General features: G+C 44.3%; 2 protein-coding genes across 2 annotated transcripts; one reads left to right on the top strand and one right to left on the bottom strand.

Annotated features, from left to right (window-relative positions):
* The first annotated feature begins 9,682 nt into the window (after positions 1 to 9,682).
* Positions 9,683 to 10,252, top strand: LOC120431966 (transcription factor MafB-like). Its single transcript, XM_039597104.2, has one exon. It carries the CDS (start codon positions 9,683 to 9,685, stop codon positions 10,250 to 10,252), a length of 570 nt encoding a protein of 189 aa, XP_039453038.1.
* Positions 10,253 to 14,861: 4,609 nt separating this feature from the next.
* On the bottom strand, positions 14,862 to 17,835 carry LOC120431965 (pre-rRNA 2'-O-ribose RNA methyltransferase FTSJ3). The gene is made up of 3 exons (XM_039597103.2): positions 17,625 to 17,835; positions 15,355 to 17,566; positions 14,862 to 15,292 (listed from the first exon to the last, which is right to left on the bottom strand). The coding sequence occupies exons 1-3, from the start codon at positions 17,689 to 17,691 to the stop codon at positions 14,992 to 14,994; spliced, it is 2,580 nt and encodes an 859-aa protein (XP_039453037.1). The 5' UTR covers positions 17,692 to 17,835; the 3' UTR covers positions 14,862 to 14,991.
* Positions 17,836 to 19,574: the final 1,739 nt, after the last annotated feature.

Raw genomic sequence — 19,574 nt, 5'->3', positions numbered from 1 at the left:
TTCCGTAGCTGGGTGCTGAATAGACAGAATGCGTAACGTGATTTCCGAATGATCCCTACTGCTCTTCACTAATACAACTGCACTACAGCTGTAAACATAAACAAAGTAGAAGGCTATGTTCAAGCTCAAGCGTGACAGATTTTTTGCTGCTGAAGTGACTTGTTTTGAAATATTTTGGATGTTGATTTTAAAGTTTTCGCTGCAAAATTAAGTGCTTTGCGCTTTTTTTGTTCGTAGACTAAATGATGCATTGCTCCGGCAGAAGTCTCAGCGGTTAGTCGTGTTTTTTCGCGGTGTGTTTGGTGCGTTTTTCACGGCGATTCCGAGGCGTGTGCGAGCGGACAAGCCCGTTCCGGTGGTTAGAGAGGCCACAATCTGGTCGTCGTGGACACGGCGGCGGTGCAGCAGCGGAAGAGGAACGAGTTCCTGCATCCGAGCAGCAGCAGCAGGAGGAGTGAGCAGCAGCGGCCGCGGAGGCAGCTGAGGCGAGAGACGGTCGTTGGTCGGTGGAATCGGCCCCAGAGAGTCGACTGCGGTCGGCGGACCAGTTTTCGGCCAGGCCAGGTCGGAGACAACCCCGTTGTTTACGTGGCTGGCAGCAGGCAGCACAACAACAACAACAACAAGCGCGCGCAAACGAGCTTCCCGCGCATCCCGCTGCGGGCGGCAGCCAGTGCGGCCAGTTCGGCGGTGAGTGCGAAAGGCGAGTTTTTTGTTTGCTTTTAGTTTTTTTTTTTTTCTCGTAGTTTTTTTTTCCTGTTAGATTTTTTTTTTTTTTCTCATTTCTTCTGCGTTATTTTAGTCTTATTTTTGGTTTTGATTAGTTTTCTTCCGTTTTTTTCCTCAATCATGGATCCGACCGAGTCGGAACACGAGGAATCTGATTTCGATTCAACCATTGATGGTGACGAGGACGTGGAAATGGAGGACTCTGTCTCGGGAGTTCCTTCAAACACCACCAACAGGGACCACTTCCTGAAGGATAAGGATGCTGACGGTAAAGGGGGATCCACGGACGGGTCTAAGAGGAAGAAGCGAAAGCGTCCTAAATCAGTTCCCCCTCAACCACCGATTCCTCCCTTGACTCCAGACCCGATTCCTCCCTTGACTCCAGAACCGATTCCTCCCAATCCAGATCCAATTCCTCCTAAAACACCGGTGCCGAATCCAGATCCAAATCCCCCCCCGCCCCTGAATCCTCATTCCCAAAAACCGATTCCTCGTCCTCGTCAGTATCAAGAGGGATCGCAAACGGAATGGGTGGTCTTCTTCCGGCCCAAACAGAAGCCGTTAAACTTTGTACAGATCACCAAGGATTTGCAGAAGCACTATCCTGGGGTGGTCGAATGTACCAAGCTGAACAAGAGCAAGCTCCGCGTGATCGTGAACTCCGCGGTGCAAGCTAATCAGATCGTTACTGATCTGCGGTTCAGCATTGAGTACCGTGTTTGGATTCCGGCCCACAAAGTCGAAATCGATGGCGTGGTGACCGATGACAGTCTGTCGCTTGTCGACCTCTCAAGGGCGGTGGGACGCTTCAAGAACCCTAAACTTCCAGCTGTGGAGGTACTCGAGTGCCGGCAACTGGGCAACGTCACCTCCGAGGGTGGCCAGAAGAAGTTCATTCCTTCTGCCTCGTTCCGGGTGACTTTTGCAGGGTCAGCTCTGCCGGACTACATTGAGCTGTACAAGCTTCGGCTTCCAGTTCGATTGTACGTTCCGCGAGTGATGAGCTGCGAAAACTGCCAGCAGTTGGGACACACCAAGACCTACTGCAGCAACAAGAGCAAGTGCTCAAAGTGCGCCGGCCCCCACAAGGACGTGGATTGCCAAAAGCAGGCTGAAAAATGCCTGCTTTGTGGCGGGGAACCGCACAAAACTTGGCAGTGCCCAAAGTACAAGGAGCGCGAGGACAAGATGAAGCGATCCTTGAGGGAACGCTCCAAGAAGTCCTTCGCGGAAATCCTTAGTCAGGTGACCCATCCCAATCGCTTCGCTCCTTTGGCGGACGAAGATTCGGGGGACGAAGAATCCGATGTGGAGGTCCTCTTCCAGAGAGACGAGGAAAGTGACTCTTCCGGGCCAAACCCGAAGCGCAACAAGGCTTCCAAGTCCAGGAAAGCCGCTGGCGGCAAGGGTAAGGAAAGTGACTCGTTGAACTTCGAGGAGGATTTTCCTTTCGGTCCGTCGGGTAAGCCCGCTCCGAAGCCCGCTCCGAAGCCGACACCGAAGCCGGCACCGATTCCTCTCAAACCGCTGAAGCCCGTTCCCAAGCTGCCAAAGATCCCCCTAAAAACGGTTCCTCAACCGAATCCGATCACCGATGCCTTCAAAGGAGTCCTTCCTTTTTCCACAATCGTGGAATGGCTGTGCTCTTTTGTGAGTGAACCGACGCGTTTAATCATAAAGCGGTTTGAGCCTCTCGCTAGACACATCGGGAAACAGCTTGCTAGCACGACGCCCCTCTTGTCGTTCATTTCCTTTGATGGGTAATACACCAAAAACGAAAAACGGCATCTCCTTTCTACAATGGAATTGTAGAAGTTTAACCCCCAAGTTAAACGATTTTCAACAATTCGCATTCGAACGGGACTGTGATGTGTTTGCGCTGAGCGAAACGTTTCTTATCGGAGATGAGACGCCAGCTTTCCGGGGGTACAACATCATCACAGAGAGCAGGACAGGGCCAAATAGAGGTGGAGGCGTACTGATTGGGGTCAGGAAATGCCACACTTTTAGAAAGGTCACGCTCCCGAAGCTAGGAGGAATCGAAGCAGTCGCAGTACAGGCCAGGATCAGAGGACTGGACATTTGCATTGTGTCCGTCTATGTTCCCCCACAGGTGTCGTTAACTCGACAAAAGTTGTGGGGTATGCTCGAGCTGTTGCAGGCACCGCGACTGGTTCTGGGTGACTTTAATCTTCACAGCACCGAGTGGGGAAGCCACAAGACAGACCCTCAAGCATATCTGATTCATGAACTGTGCGACGACTTCCAGATGACCCTCCTAAACAGGGACAAGCAAGTTACGCGGATTGCAACACCACCAACGCCAACTTCGTCCGGTACGAAGGCGAGTGCCATCGACTTGTCGCTCTGTTCCAACAGTTTGGCAGTTCTCTGTGACTGGAACGTGCTCCAAGATCCTCGTGGCAGTGATCATTTGCCGATCGCTATTCTGGTTAGCCATGGCCCACAGCAATCGACAACGGTGGAGATGCCTTACGATCTGACGCGAAATATCGACTGGAAACAGTACGCGGAGGCAGTCTCCATTGGAGTTGAGTTGCGAGATGGGTTGGCACCGCTTGAAGAATATGCGTATCTGGCTAATTTGATCTATGACAGTGCGTTACAAGCTCAGACGAAACCCGTCCCGGGACCGTACATCCGAACGCGCCCTCCACTTCCCTGGTGGGACAAGGAGTGTACGGATCTCTCGGCGGCCAGGTCAGAAGCTTATGTGGACTTCTGCAAGTGTGGAATCCGAGCGAACTTCCAAAAGTACAGAGCTCTTGATCGCAGGTACAGTAATACTCTGAAGCGGAAGAAGCGAATGTACTGGCGGGAGTTCGTTGAAGGACTACCAGCAGATACGTCCATGAGCACTCTGTGGCGCGTTGCGAGGGCCATGCGTAGAGGTTCCGTTCCGAACGAGAGTGTGGAAAAATCGGACAAGTGGATATTGGATTTCGCCAAGAAGGTGTGCCCGGACTCGGTGCCGACACAACCATCATTCGACGTTGTTGATGGGAGCGATTCTAATCCTCCCTTCTCGATGGTAGAGCTCTCCATAGCACTATTGACGGGCAACAACACTGCTCCTGGTCCGGACAAGATCAAGTTCAGCTTGCTGAAAAATCTTCCGGACGTCGCCAAGCAGCGTCTGTTGAATCTGTTCAACACGTTCGTGGAGCAGAACATAATTCCACACGAATGGCGACAGGTCCGGGTGGTTGCCATTCAAAAGCCCGGTAAGCCGGCATCCGACCACAACTTGTATCGTCCAATCAGCTTGCTGTCGTGTCTACGCAAGTTGCTGGAGAAGATGATCCTCGACCGCCTCGAACCATGGATGGAACGAGAGCACTTGCTGTCAGACACGCAGTATGGCTTCCGGAGAGGCAAGGGAACAAGCGACTGTCTAGCCTTGCTGGCCACAGGGATCGACATAGCCCGTGGTAAGAAACAGCAAATGGCTTCTGTCTTTCTAGACATCAAGGGTGCATTCGATTCAGTCTCCATCGATGTGTTGGGAGTAAAGCTGCGGCGGAGCGGTCTCAATCCGACGATGTGCAACTTCCTCATCAACCTGTTGTCAGAAAAACACATGCACTTTGTGCAAGGTGATCTGGCAATCACCCGGATAAGTTACATGGGTTTGGCACAAGGCTCACGCCTTAGCCCATCCATGTATAACTTCTACGTCAGCGACATCGATGATTGCTTGACCGGAGACTGCACCCTTATACAGTACGCAGATGACGCAGTGGTTTCAATCGCTGCCAAGAAGGAAGTCGATCTGCTAGAACCCTTGCAAGATACCCTGAACAACTTGGCCCATTGGGCAGTTGGAAAGGGTATTGAATTCTCTCCGGAGAAGACGGAACTGGTCGTTTTTACGGGGAAGCATGAACCGCCGCAGCTCAATCTTTCTCTCTCGGGAAAGACTATCGAGCAGTCGGACCACTTCATGTACATGGGAACCATCTTTGATCAGAAGGGAACATGGGGGAAGCACATTAACTACCTGAAGCAAAAGTGCCTGCAAAGAACTAATTTTCTGCGCAGCGTCTCTGGCAACCGGTGGGGTGCTCATCCTTCTGACCTGCTTCGACTGTACAAGACAACGATACTCTCGGTGCTGGAATATGGCAGTTTCTGCTTCCAGTCAGCTGCGAAATCACGCTTGTTGGTTCTCCAGCGGATACAGTACCGATGCCTTCGCATTGTCTTGGGATGCATGCACTCAACTCACAACATGACCCTCGAGGTCTTGGCGGGAGTGTTGCCTCTGCGAACTCGTTACTACGAACTGTCTTACCGGTTCCTGATCCGGTGTGATTACAGGAATAAACTGGTAATTGACAATTTTGAAACGTTGCTGAACCTTCACGTTGAGTCTCGGCGCATGCTTCTATATTATGACTTTATGTCATCGTGGGAGTGGAGCCCGAGCACAACGGTACAGCGCACGCCTCCGTTAACCAGCAGCACCCTGATTGGCTTCGACACGTCCATGAAAGCCGATACTCGCGGCATCCCAAACCATCTTCTGCGGGGAGTTGTACCGTCGATCTTCGCATCTAAGTACAACCATGTTCCTCCAAACAACAGATTCTTCACCGATGGCTCCAAGCTCGACGGCTGTACGGGCTTCGGTGTTCATCATGAATCTCATCAGCTGTTCTTTAAGCTGAAGGACCCGAGTTCGGTTTACGTCGCAGAGTTAGCCGCGGTTTACTGCGCACTGCGAATCATCGAGACCATGCCACCTGACCACTACTTCATCTTCACCGATAGCTTTAGCTCTGTTGAGGCTATCCGGTCTCTGAAGCCGACCAGGGAGTCTACGTTTTTCCTCACGGAAATACGTAAGACTTTAAACAACCTGGCGGCTCAGTCATTCAGCATCACGGTGGTATGGGTCCGCGCTCATTGCTCGATTCCGGGTAATGAGAAAGCGGACTTGCTCGCCAAGAAGGGTGCTGAGAGTGGAGACATTTTTGAAAGGCCAATTAGCCTACAAGAATGCTACGGTTTTCCGAGGCAGCGTGCGCTCCTGGATTGGCAAACACAATGGGACGGCGACACCAAAGGACGTTGGATGTATTCCATACGACCTAAGGTGCAAAGAAAAGCCTGGTTCAAGGGAATGGACTTGACGCGTGGATTCATCAGAACGATGTCCCGCCTTATGTCGAACCATTACTCGTCCAAGGCTCATCTTTACCGTATCAACATGAGTGATACGGGACCATCCACAAACCACGTGGACACTTTTTTGGGAATCGCAAACCCCCCCCCCCCCCCCATCGTGGACAATTTCCATACAAATAAAATCTTTTTTGTATGGAGCGTGGACAATCGGCAAACCCCCCCCCCCCCCCTAAGTTGTCCACGTGGTTTATGGATGGTCCCTACGAACTTATGCGACTGTGGGCATGGTTATCAGGACATCGACCATCTCGTATGGGCGTGTCCAGATCACCAGGCTCACAGAATTAAGTTGAAAGATACCCTCAGGGCCCGAGGAAGACCACCAGAAATCCCGATGCGAGACGCGTTATCTCAACTTGACCTTGATGTTCTCTATCCGATCTATCAGTTCCTCTCAGATTCCAAAATATCCATTTAGTTTTCTTCCAGTTTGTTTTTCTTCAGTTAGTTTTCCTTCTGTTAGTATAACTCGCCTTCGTACAAAGCCGTCGTTTCTGGTTGCACCGGAAGCAAAGCAAGAACGCCCCAGCAGCTGGACACCGAGTTGCGGCTGAGGACAAAACGCAAAGGCCAGCAGAGCCAACCAAGACCCCTACACAATCCCCCTTCCCTTCCCACGCCACGTCTTTAACATCAATCCCTTCCCTACTAACCCCGAGTAGGCCGCGGGTAATCGGCTCCCCTCCCACTAACATTTACACACAAGATCCTCTGTAATTATTAAGCCAAATGTAATTACAAAAGCCGACTCGGTCCTAACCAGGTCCCAGTACCGAAAAGGACCTAATAAAAATAATTTTATGAAAAAAAAAAAAAGACTAAATGATGGACGGCCAAAAGAGTCAATCTTTGTTTTCCACGTGACGAACAATTGCGTCAGAAGTGGGTGGAATTTTATGAATCTGAAGAGCAACCGAATGAAAGTTCCGTGATTTTGTATCATTGAAGCGCAGTGATAATATCGGAGTAAGTTTATTCAACATTATTTAGCAGGTGCCATTCATAGCTATTGATAATTCGTCGCTAACATTTCAAAAAAACTCATAAACATAGGTTTTGCATGAGACTGCCTTATTTAAATGTTAGTGAAAAATAATGCCAATCTCGATTCCAACCCTCTTCTAAAAATTTGTTGACTTCGAATACATCAAAAGCTCGACGCCCTCGACTTTTTTATTCCTGAAAAAATAAATCATAGATCGATTACAATACTTGCCACTTCTTGGTATCATTTTTCAAACAGTAAATTGGTTCCGCTTTGACAGTTCTAAATTGAGGCCGCTTTGCGGACAACTATTCTGCACCCAGATTTTAAATACAGAAAATTTAAAAGTTTTAAAAATATATTTAAAAAAAATCAATCCAATTCGTTATTCCACGAAATTCAAATTTTTTGGAAAAATATATGTTTGCTCCCTAATTTCTTGACTTATTTTGAGACATTTTTTAATATTTTTAAAATATTTGCAGCGATCAGTACGAATGATTTTGCTTTTTTAGCTTTTTTTTTTTCAAAAAAAAACTTTGTCACAGAAAAGATGTTCTGGAAAAATACATTAGTTTTTGCTAAGTTATTTAGGCCGCTGCAAATATTTTTCAAAGTTTATGTCGCCCCCCCCCCCCCCCCCCCCTTCAAAATTGGTCCGAAAAAATATCAAAATTTCAATGGAAATAGAAGTCTAATCAACTGAGAACAATCTAAATCGCCTTTTTCTGCATTGATAATCATATTTAACATGTTTGGACTCGTTTAAAAATATTTTGAACTTTTATGAAATTACAATGTACAGCACCGCAAAAACTTTTTTTTCTCGCAAAAATAACATTTTCGTCAGTACTAAGAGTTGCGCTGGAAGTGGGGACGCGATGTCGTGATTATTCAGGTTAATTTATGTGTGTGCTTTTGTGTCGCTGTTCGTATGGGGTGAGTGATTGTGGTAATCGAATGAGAGTGCATAATTGGCAATGGTTTCTCCTGTCTCGTCAGAGGCGCTGGAGCAGAAATCCCACGTTAGAGGAAGGCCATGCCCCGGGGGGCGTAGTGCCAATAGTTTCGTTTTTTCAATTGGCAATGGGAGCGCGTTGTCGTAAAAAATATTCGGAGTGAAAAGTGTTTTTGTTGTGTGCCTTTTGTTTCTCATTTTTGTCGTGAATTGTGTGCTGCGACGTGGCCACGCGCTTGCCTTACTGAATTATTTTGTGATTTTCAAAGCCCTTTCTATATCAACGTTGATCGGAAGGCACGGCTTCGGGTAAATTGTGTATACATTTTTTGAATAATGTTTTATTTTTTTACGATAAAAAAGCCATTTCTATATAATGATCGAAAGACGCGCTGACATTTTGGAACGTCGAGATAAAAGTGGAGCAAAATAACTGTGTGTGATTTTGTGTGTTAACCAGAAAGACCTTCCCATAGCATCGTTGCTCGGAAGGCTCGCCGACGGGTCTGTTATGAAAATCCTCCCCATAGCGTCGTAGCTCGGGAGGCATCGAAAAGCCAATACCTTATCCTACTAACCCAAAATCACGTGATGCTTGAAGGTATCATCACGAATGAATCACGTGATGCTTGAAGGAGATGCTGTGGATTCAACGGTCTCAAGCGGTATCAACAAGTATATAGCGAAAAACTATGTGCTTGATGAGTCTGCAACTTCAACTATCGGACTAACATTCCTCCCTTTCGTTGAACTGCAGGCTTCTTGGGAGGGCGCCGATATTGACTAATAAAGTAGGGATCATCAGAGGTTAAACAGGGAACGGATGGTTGGCTCCCACTGATCATTTTGGATTCATTGTTTAACTTCAGCTGATCTGTCAATAACGGAGTAGCAGCTCATTGGCAGTCAACCATGCTCATGCTCATGCTCAAAATAAAATTTTCGTCAGTACTTAGAAATTTTGGAAATCAATGATTGCAAAACAACTGGACAGGTGTATGATGCATTTTAAAACGCTGTTTTCATTCAAATGTTGACACCGTGGCCTATAATTTAAATTTTTATTTTTTTTTCTTTTATCAGAGTCGAGGGACATAAACTTCAAAAAATATATGCAACGGCCTTATCCAAAAAAAATAATTGAAAATTAAAAAAAAAAACTTTAATGTGAAGTATATACAGTTAAAACTGAAATAAATTTAAATTTAGTTTCATTTTGTACATTTTTAGACAACAATCCAAGTTTTTTGAAATAAATTTCCTTGTAAATTTCTCAATTTTAACGAAATGGATAATTTTGTTTTCTTAGAAAATATAAGAATTTAATTCAAACATGAAGAATGTTGTTATAATATGTTAAAATTTGATCTCAAGCTTACTTTTTATTAATTCAGAAAATCAATTTATTTATTTAATATTTCATGAACAGCCTTAAGGGCCGGTCATAGAACTATTTTGAATAGCCGTCGCGGGCCGGACGTTGGGCAGGCCTGCCGTACACCGTATTATTCACGCTATTCAATAACCAGTGTTCAATATAAATATACAAGTTGCGTAAAAAATAGTCAGTTTCAGCAATGATTCGAAAACTGGCCTAAATTTAGACTGTTCTGAGTAACATTAAATCACAGTGTAAAACATAGTTCAGCTTCTGTCACTCTGGCGCTGTCAAATCAACCAAAGAGAAACAAACGTCACTTTTCAGGAAAGTTTTGTATACAAAGTCCTCCAAAGTTTGTTTTGTGCCAGTCCATCGCTTCTAATTCGAACCTCCGGCTCCGACGTCGACAACGGCAACCATGAATCCGCCATTCCCGATGCACCACCCGAACCTGTACAACATGCTACCGCCCCAGCTGGCGCAGTCAACCCTCCAGTCGCACCTCCCGAACCATCTCCAACATCACCACCAGCACCATCATCTGCCACATCCGGGCTCGTTGATCCCACCCGGGGTGACCGTAACGACCGTACCCGCTGCTCCCTCCCTATCAAACTCAAACTCCTCCGCGGTCACAACCAACGGCAGCAGCAGCAGCAGTAACAACGCCAACCATCAAAGTGGAAGCACCAGTCCGGACCTGACCCAGGCCCAGCGACGACTCCGCGGTGAAAGCGAAGCGGCCCGACTCAAGCGACTGGCCAAAAACGCCGAACGAATGCGCCAGAAGCGGGCCGCCGAAACGTACGAGGAGTACAAGCTGCGGCTGGCCCAGAACGCCGAACGGCAGCGGAAAAGGCGCGCCCTGGAGGCGGCCAAACAGAAAGCGTCCTCCTCCTCTCCCTCCCCCTCGATGGAATCGACGATGCTGGGCTCGATCGGGGTTGGTCAGCTGCACGGGCTGCCGTACGCGCGGAACGAAAGCTAATGGGACGTCGAAGGAGGAGGAGCGAACGATCTCATGGCCGGAGCGGGCCTGGAATCAGCTCGGATTGAAAAATAGCATTTAAGGAAACCTTTAAATTCAGGAGGTCGCGAAAGGCAGAGTTTGAACGAGAGTGTATCGTTTTTTTATAATTTTTCAGCAAAAATTACGTCGATGTAATGCATTACATGTTTTATGTTTTATGATTAAAGTAAATCAACGTCAAATTTAAATCAAAGTCGTTCTTGAACATGCTAAAATCAATAGATATAAACGAGCGAACAAGAATGCAAGCAAAGCATAACGTCTAGTGGCACCATACATTTAAGGATACAAATATTCTATGATTCGAATCGCTTGATTGCATAATAATTTTACGTTAATTTTCAAAAGGATAGTGACAAAATTTTATCGGAAACATTCATTTTATAGTGGTATTTTATAAGAGATCAAAATAAAGAATAATTTATTAAAAAATTAACAGCTGTTAAAATAATTGTAGAAATCCGAATTTACTCCGAATAAAAAAGCAGATCAAGAATTTAATTTTCAACTTCTCTGATAAATCTCAACCCAGTCACGACGTTCTAACAGAAATCATATTCTTACAGCATTCTAGCAGAAAGGTTCCACCGTTCTATCAGGGTGTTGCCAGGAGATGGAGTCGTGAGATTTATAAAGCTGTTACCCAGCCAAGGCGTTCTAGAAGAGTTCTAACAGGCTTAAATAGCAGACAAACGTCAAAAACCAAAACAAACCAAAATGGCCGAGGGGATAATGGCTGAAAAAGCCAAGTTCAATCGATAAAAAAAACTTTTTTCGAGGTTTTATCACATTACAAGTCACAATTAAAGAAATATTAAAGGTTTTAGCATTCGCAATTCGCAATTTTCAGTGTAAGAACGGGCCTTGACCGATCTTATGCACTAGGTTCCCGACGAACACGCACTGCCCTTACACCTACATCTTACCCTTGCTCTGAGTCAGTACGAGCAACACGCTAGAACACGCTTTGAGTGTTCGTGCCAGGCATGCACACCTTCTTTTCCGGTTACGCATTTTAACTCGGCCGGGGGTGGTACATTACGTAGGGTTTGATGTAAGTATAAGTGCCTAACCATTTATAGTGTGCCTATCAATTTTCAGTAAAGCAAAAAACTGTTTAATTTTTAGTTTGAATTCAAAAACTAATTGTTATTTACAGTGTATTGTTTTCTCCTGAAATCTTGCCTAATGTTGAGTCGTGTTTATATGTTGCTTTTTCTTTTGTCGCGGTGTTTTGTTACAATTTTTGGTCCTAAGCATGTTATAAAAGTTTACCAAAAATACAATGGTAATATTTGTGTTAATCCTTTAACCATTCCATAAATTGAGTAAGGGCCCAAACCTCACTTGTTTGAAAAAAAGGGTGAAAATTGAAAACAATAGACAGTAAAAGAGAATTTATTTTATGAAAATCAAGTATCAATATCTTAAGAGAATGATGAGCGTATTTTAAAGAATAAAAATGAGAAGCTAGATGTATTAGATGTAAAATTAGACAATAGTTCATAAATAGAGATACAAAACAAGCTTAGATTATAGTAATGATAATTTATAGAACAGATAAAGAATTATTCAAATAAATAAATTCGCAATAAAATCAAAAAAGATTAGGCGAATGATAAATAAACTTGATATTACTAATACATTAAGGAAAAGTATATTTTTAAGGAAAAAAAAAACAAAACAAAGTTTGTTACAGCAGTATCAACTGGTAAAAAAGAGTGGAAAAGCTTTGAGAGATAAGAGAATCAAAAGTTAAAAAAGTGGAGATAGATGGTAGCTGAGAAAGATGAGAAGAGAAACCCCGTTGTGCGATGTTTCAGGTACATCCACAGCAGTTGACTCAACATACTGCGAATCAAAACAATACCGTCTACAATCACAAATTACTTCCCTTTCCCACATTGTCGCGCCCCTTTCTTTTAGCCGTCTCGACTCTGACCCGCGGTGGTCAAAGGTTTACGATCCGTTTCCACAGGCCACCAGCTAGGTCATCATGAAAACCAAGCCAACGTGGAGGTAAGTAAATAGGACACTCGCAAGGAACCAGAGCTATACTGTTCTGATCAAGATAATTCGGATGATCTAACAGAACTACGGATGTAGTTAGTTACGCTCCTTCCAGGATGTTCCTTACGTGGACGTCAACCGAAGAGCACGCAACAAGGTCAGTGCCATTGCATGCTCTTAGGTATCAATCCTTGGCCTGCATAAGGGGTATATAAGAAGTACATAAGAAAATACTTTTTACTAGAAAAATCATCAAAAATCAGGATCAACTCGGATCGTATTGCACAAAGTTGTAGGAAATTAAATTTCCTACAAGAATCTCACTCTTGGAAAATTTTGGGCGAGACCCGCGCCACCTGGCAGAAAAATATTAAAACGATGTTTTTCTGCATACATTTTTGCGATTTTCCCCATATAAACTTCAACGGTAAAAAGCGACCCCTTAACCTTAACCGATTTGGATCAAAATTTGTACAGATACTTATGTTTGCCTAAGGAATCGAATCAGAGGGTATCCCCGATGTATTTTTTTTATTGTCATCCTATTGTCATAGTCTAATACCTCCTTAATGTAATAATTCTGGAGTTTTTTTTTTAAAAAAAAGCTTCAATAAACCAAGTTTTCAGTTTTTGCTATTTGGGTGCTTTTCTAATCTCCTGACTCAAGGCAGTTTCAAAAACACCAAAAAAATCGCCCAAAAGCAAAAACTTTAAATTTGGTTTATTGGAGTTTAAAAAAAACTCTAGAATTAATAAATTCAAAGAAAAATAATTTAAAAAATTTTATAAGGCTGGTACAAATATTTTTAAAAGTTTTTGTAACCCCCCCCCCCCCCCCCCCTTCAAAATTGGCCCGAAAAATCAGGGGGCAAAAAAAATATTTTTACAATAAACTTCAAAATTTCAATGAAAATTCAAGTGCAACCAGCTGAAATCAAATTAAAATACATTCTTCTGCGTTTAAAATCATTTTTAGCATGTTTGGTTTATTAAAAAATCTTATGATTTTTTGAAAATTTTCGATGCAAAATCTTTTTTTTTCAATACAATTTTTGTTTTTGTCAGATCTTAGATTTTTTGAAAACTAATGATTGCAAAACAACTGAACTAGTGTAAAATGCATTTAAAAACACTTTTTTCATTTAAATGTGAAGACTATGGCTTGTTATTTAAATTTTTATATTTTTTTATTTTTTTGCCCCCCCTCTTGACCTCGGCCAGGGCCGAGGGACAACAACTTTTTTAAATATTTGCATCGGCCTAATTAAAGAAAATCAAATTAATTATTTTCAAAATAATTGGAAATAAGATTGTTTTTAAAACAGTTTGTACTTGATTATCCCAAGTCCTGGTCAAAATTTTGCTTCAGATAATCGAATCATGAAATTTCTATCATTCATAAAATGTGGTTTTCTAACTTAAAATATGGCTTTGTAATTTGAAATGGAGAATTTAAAAATCTAGGAAATTGAAAATTTAAGAGTTGTGGAATTTAAGAAATTATGCATTTCGAAATTTTAGAATTTTAAAAAATTAGAATTTTAGGATCTATTTTTTTTAGAATTTCAAAGATTGTATAGAATTTTAAAATTATAGAATTTTAGAACTTATGAATTTTAGAATTTAACCTTTGATAAAGAAGAAACTCTTAATTATTTTTACAATTCAAATGATGATGGAATCGTTCTATAGTGAAAAATATGAAAAACAAGCAAAAAATTGAAAAAGTGATTGTAAAAACATGAAAAAAAACTAGATAGGCAAAAAGTAACGATAGGAGGTGGTAGAGTAAGCCAAATACTATCAGAAACAAACATAAACCAAACAAGATATTTTTTTATCTTTTTTTTTTTTTTTTTTGCGGAGCGAGGTGGGACAGCTAGGATCAAGTCAGTCCAAGTCCGGTGAAACAAACATAAACTAAACAAGATAATTGCAAATAAAAATACTAAAAATGAAACAAGAAAGAATTAAATAAGAGAAGTAAAGTTTTTCGTAGAACAAAAGTTGCTCAAAATGGCCTCCTGAACACGGGAAAAATAAAATTCTTCGATAAAAAAAAATTGGGCAGTAGAGGGTTGTTTGAGGTGTTCAGAAGTTTAGAATTTCGGTATATTATTTTTTTTTTTAATTTTTAGTTTTCAGATTTATCTTGGATTCTTGGAAGATTAAAATTATTGAATGCTTAAAATTTTGAATACGCGTTTTATTTTACTTTAGCATTTTGATTTGTTGTGATTATTTTAGATTTTTTTTTTTTCTTCAAGAATGTCAAGCACGCTTCAACACCGGATTTGATGGCGTTGTGCGAACAGCGAGTATCGACACGGATGCACGATTTGCAACAACTCAGTTCAACTTCTTGCTTATGCCGAAGACATTAACATGGGGCCATTCATAAACCACGCGCTAATTTATTTTTATAAATTCAATGAAGTTAAAAAAAATTAACGACCTACATTTAACGATCGCATGCATAGGTTTAAAAAAAATATATATATGATATGTAAATTTTCAGGAGTTAATGGATACGTTTTAGCCAGATTTCACAAACCAATTGAAGTTGTAATATATAATTAATTGTATATATTGAACTGCATTACGACGTATTCCTCTCCCTCGAAAAACGCACTTTTTCCATAGACTGACATAAAATCAAAAGAACTTACCTAGGCAACACTCCCCCTCTACTTCCGCTTACCACCTCCAGCTTTTCCGCCTCCGGCCTTCCCACCCCTCGCCTTTCCACCACCTCCTTTCCCCTTTCCGCCTCCGGCACCCTTCTTGCCACCCTTTCCACCTCCCTTCTTGGCCGCCTTGCGCGCCTTCTTCTCCTCCCCGCGCCTATCCTTCTTCATGCGCGGATCCACCACCTTGAACCGGCCCTCAACCCCCTTCGGCCGGCGCACCTTCTTCCCACTCGTGCCGGACTTTTTCGCCACCACGTACGTAATCTCCTTCTTCTTGGCGTCCGTCTTTTTGTACAACCTGAAAGTTTTGAAAATTGATGTTAGTTTTTTTAAGAGGTTTTGATTTTTGGCGGGACTCACTTCTTCAACATCCGGATCTTCTCCTGGTTCGTGTTGTCCACGTTCTCCATGATGGTTTCCGCTTTTTTCTTGATCTTGTCCAGGCGTTTGGCGGCGTGTCGCTTCTTGCGGGCCTTCGCCTCCATGACCTTCTTGAGCGAGCGCACGTTGATGTCCTCGAGGTTGTTCCGGTAGGAGGCGACGGTCTCGTGGGGGACGGGCGCCTCGCGCTTCATGGTTTTCTCCTCGTCCTTGACGAACCACTCGGGCAGGTTGGCGTCGTTGAACATGTACCGGTTCCAGGCGGCGTCGATGAGGTCGCGTTTGGCTTTCTTGCCGCTGACGAGGATCTGGCCGAGGGCGAGTTCTTCCTCGTTGAGTTTTACCTTTTTGGGTTTGGGTTCGGAGGAGACCACTTCGAAGCCGTCCTTGCCGCCGACCTTTTCGATGGTTTTGTGCTCGACGGTGTCGTCGTCGGCGTCCGAGTCGGAGTCGTCCGAGCTGTCGGACTCCTTGGCGGTGTCGTGGCGGGAGCGGCGTTGGGCTTTTCTGCCGAGCGATTGCTCGCCGATCGGTTTGTCTTCGCGGCCGATGATCTTGACGCCTGCCTTGCGGTACATTTCGGTCATGTTGTCCAGGTCGTAGTCGACGGTGGCGTCGGCCGTGTCCATCACGCCCTTGAAGGACGGGTTCTCGAACCAGAGTTGGGCCTTTTGGACTCGCTTCACGTCCTTGTCTCGGTAGTCGAGGTCGGTGATCAGCGGGTTCTTCGCGTCCGGATCGTCGCTGTCAACTTCGTCGGGTTGTTGATCGTCGTCGTCGTCTTCAAATTCAAGCTTCGGCATCTCGGCTTCGCTATCGCTGTCCGGATCCTGGTCGGTCTTGGCCAAAATCTGATCGTCCTCAAAGAGATCGCCCTTCGTCTCGCGATCGTACTTGACGTACTTTTGCTTCTTGCGAGGTCCGTCGTCGTCGTCGAAACCGGGCTCGGCCAGCACATCCGGCGGCGCATCCAGCAGCACGTCCACCTCCTTTCTACTCTTCAGTGTGTTCAAGCTGAATATCATTCCATCTTCCTGCTCCGTCGGCCCGGCGTCGCCCTTGATGACCATCTTCAAGCTGAGCTTTTCGTTCAACTTGGTGCGCTCCTTGTTGGCCTTCTTGCGCTTCCTCTTGGCGTCCTGTTCCTCCTCCTTCTTCAACGCCGCAATCTCCTTCTCCATGTTCCTCAGCTCAACCGTTTCCTTATCGGCACTCTCCCCATCCTGCTCCTGCTGAACCCGCTGGGCCAAGCTCTTCCCCTTGCCCTCCTCCTCTTCACCCTCAACCTTCGGGAACAACTCCCCGTTCAACAGCTTGTGCCACTTGAGCAAGTCGCGCAAATCCTTCCGTCCCAACACCTTGATATCCTTGCAGCACTCCCGAATCTCCGCCGTCGTCCTCGGATGTTTCTCAATCGCCGGATCGTCAAACCGAATCTCCGTAAGCCGACCCAACAACGCCAACGGCTTATCATCCCGCAAAAACTCCGTCACGCTAATGATCTTCCTCACATCGGTCCCCTCGTAACCCTCAACCTTCGCCTTCTTCGTCTTCTCCACATCCTTCAGTAGGTTAATCTTCACCTGCGGCTCAATGTCCAACTCCTCAAACACATACTTTGCATCCAAGAACCTCGGATCGATCTTATCCGGAGCCCGATAGTGCTGACAAACCACAAAGATTTCCGCCGACTCGTTACGCGACGCCGACGGCTTCGTCGCGTGCACCTTCTTAAACAGCTGCTTCAGCACCCAAATCAGCGCATTGTAATCCTTCGACCGGAACACCTTCGTAATAAACCACCCGCCAGGCCTCAAAAACTGCGTCGCCAACTTCGTCGCACTCAGCGTCAGGCAAACCTGCTGATACGCATCAAACAACCAGTTCCGGCCCACGTTCGGCGCCCCATCGTTCAGCACCACATCCGCCTTCCACGTCTTCAGCTCCTTCGTCAGGTCCGACTTGGTCTTGTCGCTCGTAATGTCCCCCACCAGCGAGATGCACCCCGGCACGTTCTTGATCGCGTACAAATCCACCCCGATCACGATACTCGACACGGGCATGTTCTGCTTGGCCACCTGCATCCATCCTCCCGGCGCCGCACACAAATCGATGCACACCTGCGACTGCTGCAGAAAGCCAAACTTCCTGTTCAGCTGGATCAGCTTGAACGCGGCACGGGAACGATAACCTGCGAAACAGAAACAATCAAACTTCTCCAACAACCAACAAGCCGTCTGTTTACCTACCGGTCTCTTTAGCTAACTTGTAGAACTTATCCTTCCGGTCCTTTCCAACTTTGCCCTTCTTGCCCATGGTGACGAGGAGTGTGAAGGCACCGAGTTACGCACGAAATTACACTTTTTTCAGCAAAATTTTCCGAGATTTCACAGAGCGAACCGCGGAAACATGTGCTTTTCTGACGAGAGCGACGGGTAGCGAACGAAAACAAACGTGCGAGGCGAACGATGCGCGGAGCTGTCAAGTTTGAAGCCCTTCAGAAAAGTGGTAAAGAGGGAATGGTGGAAAATGGAACGCGTTTGGTGAACGGGGTGAAAATGGGGGCTAGTGAAGACACACCCCACATCTTCATTGGAAGTTGCATACTTGAGGGCGATTTTGAACAAAATTGCAATTGGGTCCTAAAGTCATAACGTAAATAAAATTATTCCGTTTTTTTTACTTTTTTGAAATAGTGTTCATGATTGATCATTCCTACAAGTATTTTTTTAAAAAGTTCAGAAAATGTCCTACAATTTCGTATAAGGAACATTGAAGATTGGACCACTGGTTGCTGATATCTGGAGTTTTTTTTGAAAAGGACCTATAAACCAAATTTTAAATTTTTCCTTTTTGGGTGTTTTTAGAACCGCCTTGAGTCAGGGGTATTCAAAAACACTCAAAAAGCAAAAAAATGAAAATTTGGTTTATAGGACCTTTTAAAAAAAAGCTCCAGATATACAGCCTAGAATTGCGAAATGATCGCAAATTTTCACGATTGTTTCATATTTTAAGCGGTGTATGCACATCGGAAGGAACCGGTCAAGAAAAATTTCAAATGGGCAGCAGCGACAGCGAGAGCAAGCCAGAGAGGGTGAAGAAAAGCCCCAAGAAAACGCACCCTCTCCTTTGTTCTGCTGTTCGTAAAGCTGTTTCTTGATTCCTTTCCTTCCGATCTCCATACTAGCCTTTAGGAATGAATTTGTTGGAAATTTGTTCCGAGTCCGCACTCTTCTTTCAATGCTCAATCTTCAACTTCAATCATGTTTTGCCTTCCTCACGTTACTGAGGAAAGGCTATAAAATCACTCGAAAAATGAACTTCTCAATTAGACCTTCTAGACCCACCTTCATGTATACCTATCGACTCAGAATCAAATTCTGAGCAAATGTCTGTGTGTGTGGTGGGATGTTGATCAAAAAATTGTCACTCGATTATCTCGACATTGGCTGAACCGATTTTGTCCGTTTTTGCGTCATTCGATCCGTCTTGGGGTCCCATAAGTCGCTATTAAAAATTATCCCAGTCACGAAATATTCTAGCAGAGCTGCAATAAACATATGGAAGACAATAGCTTATAGGACCTTTTTTTAAAAAAACTCTGGTATTGTACAAATTGACTTAGACTCCCGCCAGAAAATTTAAGTGAATAGGGTTCTAAAGCCAAGCCTGCGGAGTCGGGTCATATTTCAAGTGACTCCAACTCCGACTTCGGCTCTGGCTTTCAGCTCCAACTGACTACGACTCCGACTCCGATTCCAGCTTTCAAAAAATTGTTGGCTCCGACTCCAAATATTTTTAAATATTTCAAAAGTATTGTTTTGAAAACATTGATAAATAGGATTATCAAAATACTCTCTAAGAACTTTTTTCTAGAACGTCCAATATCCGTCCCGGGAAAAAAATTCTGGGAATTCCCGAAAAAATATAATTCCCGTTTCCCGGAATTCCCGAAATTCAAGCGGTAGTATACATTTTTTATACTTTTCGGTACATTTTTTTGAATTTACAAAAAAATAATGAAAGAACTCAATATTTGTTTAATTGAATTCAATTTACTACTCTTATTGATGTTATCAGTTTGTCTAAAAATTACACTCAAACCCCGATGGTTTGACACGAACTGTTGTCAAACGAACGGGGTCACGTTTTAGTTTGACACCCCTTTTACACGGAGTTCACACACACTACCAAACGTT

Source organism: Culex pipiens, chromosome 3, assembly GCF_016801865.2.
Source record: "Culex pipiens pallens isolate TS chromosome 3, TS_CPP_V2, whole genome shotgun sequence".
NCBI lineage: Eukaryota > Metazoa > Arthropoda > Insecta > Diptera > Culicidae > Culex > Culex pipiens.
The sequence above is the reverse complement of the archived record's forward strand: the minus strand, read 5'-3'. Positions and strand labels throughout refer to the sequence as shown.

What these genes read in the sequence shown, in the direction of transcription:
- LOC120431966 (XM_039597104.2), top strand. Translation starts at nt 9,683, where the DNA reads ATGAATCCGCCATTCCCGATGCACCACCCGAACCTGTACAACATGCTA.
- LOC120431965 (XM_039597103.2), bottom strand. Translation starts at nt 17,691, where the DNA reads ATGGGCAAGAAGGGCAAAGTTGGAAAGGACCGGAAGGATAAGTTCTAC. An exon ending in CAAGTTAGCTAAAGAGACCG is followed by an intron (nt 17,567 to 17,624) that starts GTAGGTAAACAG and finishes TCTGTTTCGCAG; the next exon opens with GTTATCGTTCCCGTGCCGCG. An exon ending in AAGATCCGGATGTTGAAGAA is followed by an intron (nt 15,293 to 15,354) that starts GTGAGTCCCGCC and finishes CAAAACTTTCAG; the next exon opens with GTTGTACAAAAAGACGGACG.